This window comes from Boleophthalmus pectinirostris, unplaced genomic scaffold (assembly GCF_026225935.1).
Source record: "Boleophthalmus pectinirostris isolate CB_2022bp ecotype Guang Dong unplaced genomic scaffold, ASM2622593v1 HiC_scaffold_6, whole genome shotgun sequence".
Lineage (NCBI taxonomy): Eukaryota > Metazoa > Chordata > Actinopteri > Gobiiformes > Gobiidae > Boleophthalmus > Boleophthalmus pectinirostris.
In genome coordinates, this window is record NW_026571447.1 from 37,378,994 (window position 1) to 37,392,024 (window position 13,031).

The 13,031-nt window shown below is 38.5% G+C and overlaps 1 protein-coding gene across 1 annotated transcript; it reads right to left on the bottom strand.

The window, feature by feature from the left end:
• Positions 1–1,247: 1,247 nt before the first annotated feature.
• Positions 1,248–10,348, bottom strand: rrp15 (ribosomal RNA processing 15 homolog). Its single transcript, XM_020923633.2, has 6 exons — positions 10,281–10,348; positions 9,261–9,332; positions 7,855–8,138; positions 6,355–6,452; positions 6,067–6,253; positions 1,248–3,393 (listed from the first exon to the last, which is right to left on the bottom strand). Exons 1-6 carry the CDS (start codon positions 10,312–10,314, stop codon positions 3,220–3,222), a joined length of 849 nt encoding a protein of 282 aa, XP_020779292.2. The 5' UTR covers positions 10,315–10,348; the 3' UTR covers positions 1,248–3,219.
• Between the last annotated feature and the right edge of the window lie 2,683 nt (positions 10,349–13,031).

Sequence of the window (13,031 nt, forward strand, 5' to 3'; positions counted from 1 at the left end):
AAATGAATAAAATCTACTGGGTCCACCAAACCTCTTAAGGTCCATAAAGTGTCCATAAAGCTCTGGCAGAAAAATCAGTTTTTCTCAAATAACTTTAAAAATAATTCATTTAGGGCCATGGTGTCAATGAAAGTTAAATATAAATGTTGCTATTGTGCATCTTTTGGTACCAATTTTATATCTCAATCTTCATAATTTTCTAAAATATGAAAATTCTGTCAATACTTTTCATAATTATCCAATATCCACAAAGTCCAAAGATGAAATGAGAGACAAAGTTTGTTCTTTCTGTAGTGATCATAGACTGTATAAAACCTTTTGACTCTTGGGCCACAAAGGGTTCTAAAATTTAACAGAAGGGCCGGACCAGTAGCAGATGGATGGAGGTTTTTGGTAATTCACCTCATAAGAGAAAAAAAATGACATGTTACAATATTACATTATTGAAATATCCCATAATTGAAAATCATTACAACAAAATATCTGTCTTTCAAGTCCAACGGTATTTGCTATTTATTGAAATTACTTAAAACACTGAAAATCATTATTATTATTATTCAAGTTCGGCGGACCGGCTTAAAAAGATTAAAGGGCCACATATGGTCCCCGGGCCGTAGTTTACCCACCCCGGTATAAAAAGTGAAGTGAGTGAGTGCGATGTCACCAGTGTGTCCCAATGACAGGTACGGCTCAGGGTTTGGTAAACCCAAGTTTCCAGAAAGGATAAGGATGTTATTGAAGAAAAACTGATTTTTCAGCTCAGATTTAAAGCCACAAGCACTAAACTTCAGAGGCTTGGTGGACTCAGTAGACCTCAAGAGAATTTCTGGAAATTTCTCATGGAAGTTTATCAAAAAAATTTATAATGTGTACAGATTGATTTAAAAAAATATTTCAAAAAGTTGGGCAAATGATGCACCTTATTGGACATTTTACTTTTCTATTTAAAGTCATGTCACCAAAATTAAATCTCTTCCTACAAAGAATTAAAAGATTTTGACTCTAAACTCCCGAAAACGATGTGAATGCAGAGTCCACATTTCTATGCAATATTCAAGTTTGTATTGATAAAAAACGTGGCCTTGCCTCTTCGCAGATCTGACCTATAACTTGGCATGAACTTGTCTCTGTGGAGATCGACAAGTTAAATATCGTACAGTGGAACATTTTGGGCAAAGCCATAACTCGTTTAAGCTTAGGTCAGGTATTACAAAGACATAAAAACAAAAAAACACAGAAGCAACATGTGGCATTTACATATTTTATAAACAATTTGAATCAATGTTTCACAAATAACAAAAAAACCTATGTTCTGACGAGTGTCCTTGAGGTTTATAATCCAGTTTGAAGTCCACTTTCTCTGGAATATTCCACAGGATAAGAAAAGTCCCCATGGTCCGTGTCCTGTTTCTGAATTTCATGTCACGATTTCAGACGGAGGGAAGGGTTCACGATCCAAACATTGGAACGAGACTGAGAGAAGACATCGCATTTTGAATATGTTGTGTCAGTTTTTGTTTCACGTGGACAGGCAGAGTAATTACAGAGCGATTAAACCAGACAAAAAGACAAATTCTGTTAAATAAATGTTTCTCAGACTGTGGTACGTGAGCAGCTCCTTCACGTGCTGCTTGGACAGATCTTCAGTTCATGTGTTTGCTTCTTTTAGAGTTTATTTTATCCACTATTTTCTCCTTTTTGGATCATTTCTTGTTTAGAACTACAGTGGGAACGATGTAGTCCACGTTTAGACCTGGTTTAGTCCTCGATCAGACCCGGAATAGTTCAGTTATAGATCTCATACTGGGAAAGCGAAGTCTCATCTTTGGTGGTAACTGGTGAGAACAGTTTGAGTCACTTTAGTCCAGGGCAGGGCAAACTTTTTCACTTTTTCAAGGTTTCTAAAATTTGACGGAAGGACCGGACCAGGAGCAGATGGATGGAGTTTTTTGGTAATCCACCTCATAAGAGAAAAACATGGGATATGTAGAAAACAAATCCCATGTTATCGAAAATCATTACAACAAAACACCTGTCTTTCAAGTGCCACGGTATTTACTATTTATTGAAATGACTTTTAAAACCTTGAACTTTATTGTCATTATTAATCAAGTTGGACAGGCCGGATTAAAAAGATTAAAGGGGATGCATATGGTCCCCAGGCTGTAGTTTGCGCATCCAGTGAGGTTCATTTGGTCTTCCGATAATTCATGTTATTATGTTGTTGTTTTTTAGACCAAGGGTTTGTTTTCATATCTGACAGTTTCGACTCCTCCCCGCGCTCTTCCTCAGACTCGTCACCTGATGTTGCTGTGACGTGTCCGGTCAGAAGTCGGATTGCAGCTCGGTCAGATTCGGTCATCTGATTTATACGGGTTTTGGCGATGTCTTTCAACAAGAGGATTCGGGACAACGGCGCCAAAACCTGTTTAAATCAGCTGGATACGTCACAGCAACATCACGTGACGACTCTGAGGAAGAGCGCGGAGAAGAGTCGAAACTGTCACGTATGAAAACAAACTCTTGGTCTAGGAAAAAAAAAACTACTAACATTTGAGTCACTCTGCTAAAGAATACCACATGTTAGGGCTGTGCCAAAATTCTGGTCGATCTCGATGATAAGGCGAGCGCGTTTTAATCGACAGTTCAACAGCCAATCGTGAGAATTTCCACTCTTGTTTAGGAAAAAGCAGCCTGAGCCACAGCGCGTCTCTTTACGTCTCCTCAGGTGATGTTAAATCTGCACAATTTGATTAAAAGTCTTCACCTTTTTTTTCTCTTTCTCTCCTCTTGTGCTTCTCATCTTTATAATCCAAGTTATGGAAAGTAAACGACTATTTTCTCACAGTTTATGAGTGAAACGTGAGACCTAATTTAGCGCACGGACATCGCAAGTGTTTCTAAATTTACACGTGGATTTCTCCGTAATTATAAGTCCTATCAAACAAGAAATACACACAATAGTGATCCTGACAACCTGAACTTTATGCCTGAAGTCTTTGATAAGGTGGAAGAAGATCGAATCGAAAATCGAGATCTATCATTATGGGGAAAAGAGATTGTGATTCTTCTTTTCTCATATCGTCCAGCCCTACAGTCTATTTAACATGTCCCCAGTCTCTCATGTCTCGGTCCAATTTTCTCTCCTCTTCTTGGGCCCCGGTCACTTCTCCTCCTGGTCCTCTCCTCCGTTTCTCTCCCCCGAGCTCCTCCCTCTCCTCAGTCCGAATCGCTCTCCTCTCCTTGTGCTCCTCTCTCCTCCGTTCCCCCCTCTCCCTCTCCGTCTCCGTCGCTCTCCTTGTCCCAGTCTTTCATTGAGGCTCCCATCATGAAGTCTTCCCTGAGCACGTTCCAGGCCGGCGTCTCCTCGTCCTCCTCCTCCTTCACCGCAGCCTGAAAACGACAATACAACAGGTTTTTAGTGAAGCAACACTGACACCCGGTGGACAAAAGGTGGAGTTACACATCCGTGAATCAAAGTTTGTTCAAGTCTAATAAGTTTCTAAGTCAAGTTGTATTTATTTTTTTATTAATAATTTCAGCATGTTGATGTTTGCAATAAATACATAAAAGTGTAGATCAGAAATGGGACGAGATCTCACGCGATTTTTTTCCTCCTGAATTTACTTTTGGCTTGGACAGAAAAAGAGTTAAGAGCTGACACAATTTGAGAAGCTTTAGTTTAAAAAATAAAATCACAAAAACAATGAGGACTAAAGTATTACGTAAAATAAGTAAAAATGGTGATGCTAAAATTGTAAAATGGACTGCACTACGTTATTGTTATTTATTACAAATTATGTCAAAATTTCATCTTGTCTCGTCTCGTGAAAATTGTATCTCGTCCCATCTCTAGTTTAGATTGAAACTAATATATCTATGGGTGTTTCTCAATTCCCAGGATTCTTCCTCCAAAATCATGAATGCTTCTACAAATAAATAAAGTGTTCAGAGGTGTTTTTATGTGTGAATAATAAAGGCTGAGTGAATGTGTTATCGAGTTATTTAGGCTGATCATTAACCTAAATAAATAAATACACAGGTTGAAACATTTTTGTATGATAGGTTAATTATATACCCAATCTTCTTCTGTAAGAGATTTTGCTCCATTTGTCCTGATTTTAATTCACTGTTCTGTTAATAGTGTGATCTGCAGCAATGTGGCTAAAACAGCAAAATGTTTACTTCTTTTTTCATTGTAGAACGAGTTTTATTTTATTAAAAGGTATTTTACTGCTTAAGTAAAGTTTGTAAAAAATGAAGTTGCATTTTGGGCAATTTCAAGCACTCTGAGGCGACCAAGCATCCGCTGGTGCGTCTTTGGTAAAAAAGCGAAACGGAGGAGTGGAGCGCGGAGGACGTGAGGGATTTGGGAGTATAGAACTTTTTACAATGGTTTTCTGTGGCAAAGTCTCTGTGTAAATGTCTGCAACAGCTTCATAAATCTGCCCCATCACCAAATCTTCAACCAACACGATCCACAAAGGATAAACATTCTAACATGAAGAATTTATCCACAACTATCAAGAGTAAGAAAGACGAAAACTTAAAGCAGAACAACGATGAGAATTAGTGAACTACTGAGCAAAATTGTCAATAAAAGAGAAGTAACTTGTTCACTCAGACTGATTCTACAATTAAAATTAAAAATCAATTTCATGATGTAGATATTAACACAGACAGATTTGTGCAGTTTGAACGCTAGACATGTAATCTGTGAACATCTATATCAGGGGTGTCAAACTTAAATTCACAGAGGCCAAAATTAAAAACTGGGACTAAGTCGTGGGCCAAACTAAATATTTATGCATGTTTTCTCTTCTTTGTAATGTTCTATGTAATGTTAAACCTTTTCTTATTAAAATAAATGTTTAATAATAGTTTTACTTAAACACTGAATCCAGAACAAGCAGAATATAAAATAACAACATTGTAAATAAATATTGTTTCTATAGTCGATCTGTAGGCGGGGTGCAGCTCTAATACATATTTGATATGATCTCGCGGGTCAAATATAATTATATCGCGAGCAAATTTTGGCCTGAGTTTGACATGTCTGATCTGTAGCATTAGAACAAATCGATCTATGCCAATATCGACATCATGGAATCGATTTTAAATTTTAAGTGAACAAGTTACTTATGTTTTATTCATGATTATTATGTTAGTTTTGTTCAGTGTGTCACTAATGCGTCATCATTGTTTGCTTTTAAGCTTTCGTCTTTCTTACCTTGATAGTTGTGGATACCGTATTTTCCTGGCTATTAGACGCACTTTTAAGCCTCTAAACCCATCAAAAAACGACAGCGCGCCCTATACATGAATCCACTCGGGTGTCCCAGCTCAACTTCAGTAAACTACAAAGCCGCACCACCCACAGAACACACAAACACACACGGAGCAGACAGCGACCGCACAGCGAAACACACCCACAAACACACTCATCACTCCACGCCGACGAGGAACGGAACGGAGGAACGAACGGAAAAAGCGAGCGCAATGTGCCACTTCTAGACACGACTGAACAACTGAGTCACTGTGAACACGCCGACAATCCGTTGGTCCCAGACAGCACCCTCCCTACACGCCACAACTGAACAAAGCCCAGAGTCACCGTGAACGAACAAACAAACAAAACCACTCACCCATCACACTGTTGTTTTCCCTTTAAAGTCCCACGCGGTTTATTTGTGAAAAAAGTTCGAAAATAGACCATTTAATGACAGTGCGCCTTATAATCCAGAGCGACTAATAGCCCGGAAAATACGGTAAATTCTTCATGTTAGAATGTTTATCCTTTGTGGACCTTGTTGGTTGAAGATTTGGTGATGGGGCAGATTTATGAAGCTGGTGGAGAATACGTCACACATTTCCACAGACATTTTGCCACAGAAAACCATTAACAGAAACTTTGGCAAACCTAAACTTCTGGTTGTGGTGAAAAAAGGTTTATTGGAACAAAACTTGGCGATCTGATGAGGTGGATCTGCCCGACGTGGTTCATAAGCCGTGGATCCTGACGATTGGGAAACACCGTATGATTTGTATCTGCCTCTCTCCACTCACCTTCTTCTCCTTCTTGGTGGTTTTCGTCGGCCCTTCTTCCGTCCGCCTCAAAACGTCGATGAAGTCTTTCTTTGACACGGACGACAGGATCTTGGCCTTTTTCCGCTCGGACCCGCCCACTTCTTTCACCTTCTCGTTGATGATGTTCTGATGCTTCTTTACGGCGTTAAACAGCTGCACCACGCCTCTGCAACGGGACAAAGATAAGACACGACCGACACTACAGGGAGGACAGGAGTCGAACCCGCAACCTCCGTACTGAGGAGGAGGAGGCAGCGTTAGTTTTACCTGGTGGCGATTCTCTGCAGAGCCTTCTCCGCCTCTCTGTCCTTCACGGCGTCCGGTTTCACTCGACTCATCATCTCCCACGATCGCTTCTTGTCCAGCTGTTGTACACACAGACACAAAAACACACATAAACAAAGACAAAAACTGAGCAAGCAACACATTTTGTATTTTGCATGTGGCATTTTTGCTTTTTAATTCAAGCCAAGATATTTTCTCAAGGTATTTTTACCAATAACATTCAACAGAGGAACACACACTACCAGAAGAGGCCTAGAGTTTAGAGTCACTTGTCCTGAGATTCTTCAACAGCCATTTTTGGTTGTTTATATTATGATATTATGCAAAATAGTGAGTTTAACCATGCTGTAGTTGTTTCTGGGTGAAAAAAAAAATGCATAGCACACTCAGATGTCCAAGAGCTTGTTTGTAATTTATAAAAAAAAAAAAATAAAAAACTCTGAAAAAAGCTTTCATCAGAAACTCCTTTTTGCTACTTATTTAGAATTTATTATTACCATTTATATTTTTTACTTGTGTGAGCTACTGTGTCCAAATGATTTCCCTTGTGGATTAAAGTTGAATCAATTGAATAGGCTATTGTTTATTGCCATAAAATTATTTGGTTAATTAACAGCCTAAAATAACAAATGCTGGTTGTTATGTGAAGACGGGAAACACCAGGACCCCTCTGAGCGTGCAGGTCTTGAACAGAGGTACGCACGTTCAGTTTTGACTCACTCTGGAGCCACATGTTTGCACATTGGTTCTTGCTCTGATCATCGTGTATCACATTCTCTGTATTGGCCGCTAATGGCAAAATAATTTGAAAATGAATCGCGGCTGCGTCTGGACAACAATCTGTTATTGCACTGGAGTCGTAGCGCGTCATTTCAGGCAGAGGAGACGTGTAACCCCTCCCATGATGCATTTGGAATAGTTTGTTTGGACCTACTGTCTATGGTTTGGACCCGAGTTCGCGTTCACACCAGAGGAACCGCACCAGAGTTTGGCATTTGGTGCAAATTTAAGCGAACCGAGACCACCGCTTTTTTGAGGTCTCGGTTCACTTGATTTGGTGCGGGTCTGAGTGCGATTGAAGCTTTCACACCAATGAAACCGAACCAAATTAAGAGCTTTTGGTTTGAATGGACCGTTTGGCGCACACCAACTACTGTCGGTGTGAAAGCACCTTAAGTCTAAGATACACACACTCTGGATGTGTGCTCTGGTGAACAAAATGGTGAACGCTTCCCTCTTCCCTTGTTGTTGCAGCTGGTCGCTCTTTAGTATCCTGCATATGAGCTTAATATAACTGAAGCTGTTATAACCTGTAACAATTATGTTTTTGTTTTAACATAATACTTTCTTGTCATAATAAAAAGGCTGTAAACATATTTAATCCATGTTTGTCAGTTCTACGTACATGTTTGTAATTTTTGTCCTTTTCTTCTCAACTTTTTTTTTGGACAAACAGCCACATAACTGAAAGAAACCTCATACCTGTTTCCTCTTCTCCAGCTGTTCCTCGCGCTCCTTCTCCTTCACCTTCAGCAGGTCTTTGTTTTTCTGGAGGATGGTGCTCTGGTTCTGGGTGGTGGGTTTGCCCAGGATTTTGGCCATAGCTTCAGCCCAGCCTGCGTTAGCGTTGGCCTCATCGTCCTCTGCAGGATCCCCGGCCTCAGCCTCGTGCTCATCCTCTGCCTCCTCATCGTCCCCGTCGCTGCCCGCGTCCCCGTCGCTGCCCGCGTCCCCGTCGCTGCCCGCGTCCCCATCGCTGTCTCCGTCTATTTGGGTTCAAAGTAAATGAAATAAATTGTGAAAGACCAAAAAACAAAAGTATTTTTCTAAGGAGTTTTTATATTGTATTCCTTTCACACATGGTTCAGCTGGTCTTGACAAAAATTTATCTTGATATTTTGTAGGTTACCCAACAACTTATGTAATCAACTTGTGTAACTGTAATCTTATTTATGGATTCAACAGTGACCGCCTGATCCCCGGGTATGGATCTAAATTTCTCATTAAGTTTTCTCATACACTTTGTGAAAAAAAAAGTATATTCTAAGTTTGAAATCTCAAGGCTGATCTACTACAAGTAAACTAATGACTTCAAGATTAAGCATTTTATTTAAAGTGAAATAGTCATTGGATTTATAAAGCGTTGTGTAAAGTATTTCAAGACACCCAAAGTACTTTATAAACATAAGCAAAGTTATAAAAGCATTTTGCAAATCTCACGTTATAAATGTGCTTCTTGGACATAAAACAGCCGTGTTATGAATATTAGTTTTTATTAAATTTTTTTAAAAGTATATGGGAATAACATATGGAAAATGTACTACTGGAACCAGAGCAGTCACTGTTGAGCTCCACAAGGGCAATTTCTTTCTTTTTTTTCAACAATTAATGGAAAGATCAAGAGACTGTGAATCAGTCGTGTGTAATTGTTGCTCATCTGGTTGGGGTTTTTAAATCGAGGTCTAGAAAACACATGGTCCAGACTTAAAAATGTGGAGGAAGAAATATGAGATTTTTTGGCAGATTCATGTATTGTGTTGTTTATGTTCATAAAATCTATACTAAAAGCCTTTTTATTTTGTTTTTGAAAAGACCAAATCAAATCAAAGTCAAGATTGATCAATACAAGGAAATATCTCCCAGCTCTAGATGTTTAAAACACAATTTATTATATAAACAATACAAACACTATTCTACTTTCTCCAAACTAAAAATGGCATCTTACATTTGAGACGCCTTTTCTACCAAATATACTGATTTGTAGTTAAAGGCGAATAGTTCTAATAGCTCTAACTTTTTTGGAGCCACGTGCCACTTTGTCTCTGTGGAGGCATTTAATTGATGACTGATTCACACTTTTAATAACTTAAAGATAGTTCAGGAGTTACCATCAGAGCCTGCGTCGCCCTCGCTGCCCTCCTCAAACTCTTTAAACTCCTCATCGCTGTGGAGCTCCGGGTCTGTGACAAAAAGATCAGGATCTAAGAAAGTGTGCTTCAAATGAAAAAGGGGAAATCGCTCTTCAAACCATCTCAACTGTTACAATATCAACACAATATTAGTATACTAGTATCAAAACATGATTCTCGTTTAAGCAGGAATCAACACTAAAAAAAGTAATAATAATAAATCACATTCCCAGGATAGAAATGAACCTTTCCTGAAACTTTCAAATGGTCTTGAGCTGTATCAGAACAAGTATAAAAGCACACACCATTATACACACACGGACCACTGAGGGATTACATATATTTAAGATCACATGGGAATAGAAAAGAAAGTTCTACAAGCTCATGTTAAAATATATATTTTTTTATCAAAAGAAACTACTGCACTGTGACAACACTAGATTCTTACAATGTTATTACTTTACCTGGAATGTTCCACAGAATAACTTTAAACTTCTATCTCCAGTCTAAGAGACGCCACCAGCTCAAGTTACATGTCAAATGTTCTCAATAAGAATGTATCGGAGTATTTTTCTGATCACAATTGTTGGTGTGTGTGTGTGTTGTTTTTTTTTTTTTTATTATTATTAAACAACCACACTGAGGAGTTGGACTGATGTTATTCTTTCAGGCAGAGAGAACAGAATTACACAGACACGTACGAGAATTAAAGTACACTGACGGGGCATGCTGAAATAAAAAAAAAAAAATGTTGTAAAAAGAGCCAAAGATTTGTGTGAAAAGATGAACAGAACAAAAAGAAAGAAAAAACACTTCAACATGCCAGGCTAATGCTAACTGACATGCTAACATTCTACCAAACAAACGCGTACTTCCGTCCTGAGTTAAATCTATAATATAGAGATAATATACAGACTGGACACGGGTCACGTCAGTGCTTCTCCACGTGTCAATGTGACTTTTATAGAACAGAATAAACAAATAAATGACAGAACTCACCTGAGCCCTGCACATGTGTCTCCACAGCTGCCATCGCGGAGCTACAATAACACCGCTCCGTGCGAGAAACAAAACCAGGACAAAGGTTCCGGACCCGTGATGAACACATTTTTTTTTAACATTTTAGATTTTCAAAAAAAAACAAAAAACTAAAACTAAACAGAGCACTTATAACTATATATATATATATATATATATATATATATATATATATATATATATATATATATATATATATATATATATATATATATATATATATATATATATATATATATATATATATATATATATAGGCAAGGCAAGTTTATTTGTATAGCACAATTCGTACACAAAGTAATTCAAAGTGCTTTACAGAATAAGAAATACATTAAAATCATAATAAAAACAAATCAAAACATAAATAATCGTGAAGATTAAAATAAAAAAAGAAAGACATAAATTAGAGAGAAGAGTGCGGAATGAAACTCTGACTCCCCTTGTTTAGTTGTGACTCTGGGCACCAGCAGGAGGCCGGTCCCTGAGCTCCTCAGAGTGCGAGATGGTTCATATGACACTAACATGTCACAGATGTACTTTGGTGCTCGGCCATGGAGATATATATATATATATATATATATATATATATATATATATATATATATATATATATATGTGTGTGTGTGTGTGTGTGTGTATATATATATATATATATATATATATATATATATATATATATATATATATATATATATATATATATATATACATACATATACACATATATATAGTTAGGCTAAGTTTTGATGTCTTCAATGAGAATCTACAATGCAAAGTCATGATAATAAACATTACCGTTGCCATAGGCATACTCCTATGGGCATGCTCCCATGTGCCAGTGGAGTGGAGTGGTTGGCTGCTTTTCTGGCTACCTGCCTCACACACTGAGCAGTTTTTGAAACTTTTTTGTTGTTTTTTTAGCTCTCTTTTTAACATCATATCATGGTATTTTAACCAACTAAGAAGTGCAGCACATGCAGTTCTAAGAACACAGGTAAAGGATTGTTGGATTTTGTGAAATGAACGGTTTGTTTTTCCCGTATCCATGGAGACTGTGCAAGAGATGAGGCGAAGGAGCAAGAATAATCATTTGAAATGCTATAGACTTTTTACACCATATGTGGCAGCAAATGTGGCAGAAGACCTTCCAGAGGAAATTCCAGTGGGAATGGACCATTTCATCACCAGATGAGTAAGAATGAGGCTTTTCCTGTTGTGTTCACCTGCGCTCCCCCTGGACATTGATGCAGGACACAGTGACTCGCCTCCAACTACGCTAGTTTTATTTTCTCCTTTACACTTTTCTCTGTGACAGTGTGAACTTATTCCACAGACAAAACAGACAACTGCAGAAGAGAATGGACAGACAAATAGGTAACACACCAATGTTATTTTATTATTTTTTTAAAGGAACACAGTGACACTTTTTAGGAGGATCAGCACCTGCTTGTTTTCATGGGATGACATTACCATACTGTTCCTGAGTATGTCAGTGTCATCCCGCTGTTTCACAGAGTTAAACTTGTTTATGTCCATGGGGACAAGCAGGTGATGCCATCAGACCAAGTTACAGGTCAGATCTGTGTAGAGGCGAGACCACATACAGTAAACATTTTTCAAGGTGTTTCTGAACAATAAAATCTGTAACTGAATAAGTGAAACTCGTACTTAGGTTAAATGCCGTACAGTGCAAAATTTTAGATCAAATAAATCAAATAATCATGGAAACAAGAATGTTTAATTCTATGATTATAATTCTGCCCTCCTTTACAGAGCTTTTCCTGGGTGTGCCACTGAAAGTAATGGCGGCAAGTTACACTTTAAACCTGGCAGCAAACACAGCGGTCACGATGGTGGACGATCAGTGGATTCCTAGAGCTCACAGATTGTGCAGGGTCATTGGACTGGACGGACTAACTGCATTTCTTGGCTGTTTTGGACTTTTCTTGGCCTTCCTGATCTGCACTTTTGGACTAACAGCTGGCGTCCATATTTCACCCAAACCCATCTCTGGGATCTACTGTCCTGTTAAGTTTTCTGACACTATTTTGACCGGGTGTTCTGTCTTCGTCGGGTGTGCAGTAGCCGGGACATGGACCTTCTTTCTTTTCGACATGTTGGTAACTCTGGAGCTCAAGGCTTTAGTTTTAGTCGGCTTCTTCCTCGCTGCCATTTTACTCATGGAATACAAGCAACAGCGCTGCAACAAGCGCGTCAGCTCAGCACGGATGATAGTTTTGTTTAGCGTTACTTTCACGACCATGATGTTCGCCGTGCAATCCAGCTACAACTTTAGCAACTTCTCCATAAATTGTCTCATTCCTTTAGTCATTCTCCTTCGGGATTCAGTGGAAAAAATTGCCTTTAAAAATGTCAGAGACTCAATTTTTTTAAGCATGTTTTTGTTAGTCCCTGTTACTGGCATTGTGCTTGGGTTTGGTATTGATGAATATTTCATTTCTAACACGTTGGATTCATTTGTTTACAAAATGCTCTTGCTGACAGGACTTGTTGGGGCCATCGCTGGTTCTTTGGTGGTTTACTTTTGGATCGAGCAGGAGGCTAATGGATTGTCTCTGTGGATCTGTGGCCCAGCAGGGGTTATTTTATACAATTTAGATGCTGATTCAGAACATTTAAGTCTCCATAGCCTTTTGAATAACTTCCTGGGACCAGGAGGTGAACTCGGACTTATTACAAGTTTTGCAGCTG

What these genes read in the sequence shown, in the direction of transcription:
- rrp15 (XM_020923633.2), bottom strand. Translation starts at nt 10,314, where the DNA reads ATGGCAGCTGTGGAGACACATGTGCAGGGCTCAG. An exon ending in CTGCAGAGAATCGCCACCAG is followed by an intron (nt 6,254 to 6,354) that starts GTAAAACTAACG and finishes GTCCCGTTGCAG; the next exon opens with AGGCGTGGTGCAGCTGTTTA. An exon ending in CCACCAAGAAGGAGAAGAAG is followed by an intron (nt 3,394 to 6,066) that starts GTGAGTGGAGAG and finishes TGTCGTTTTCAG; the next exon opens with GCTGCGGTGAAGGAGGAGGA.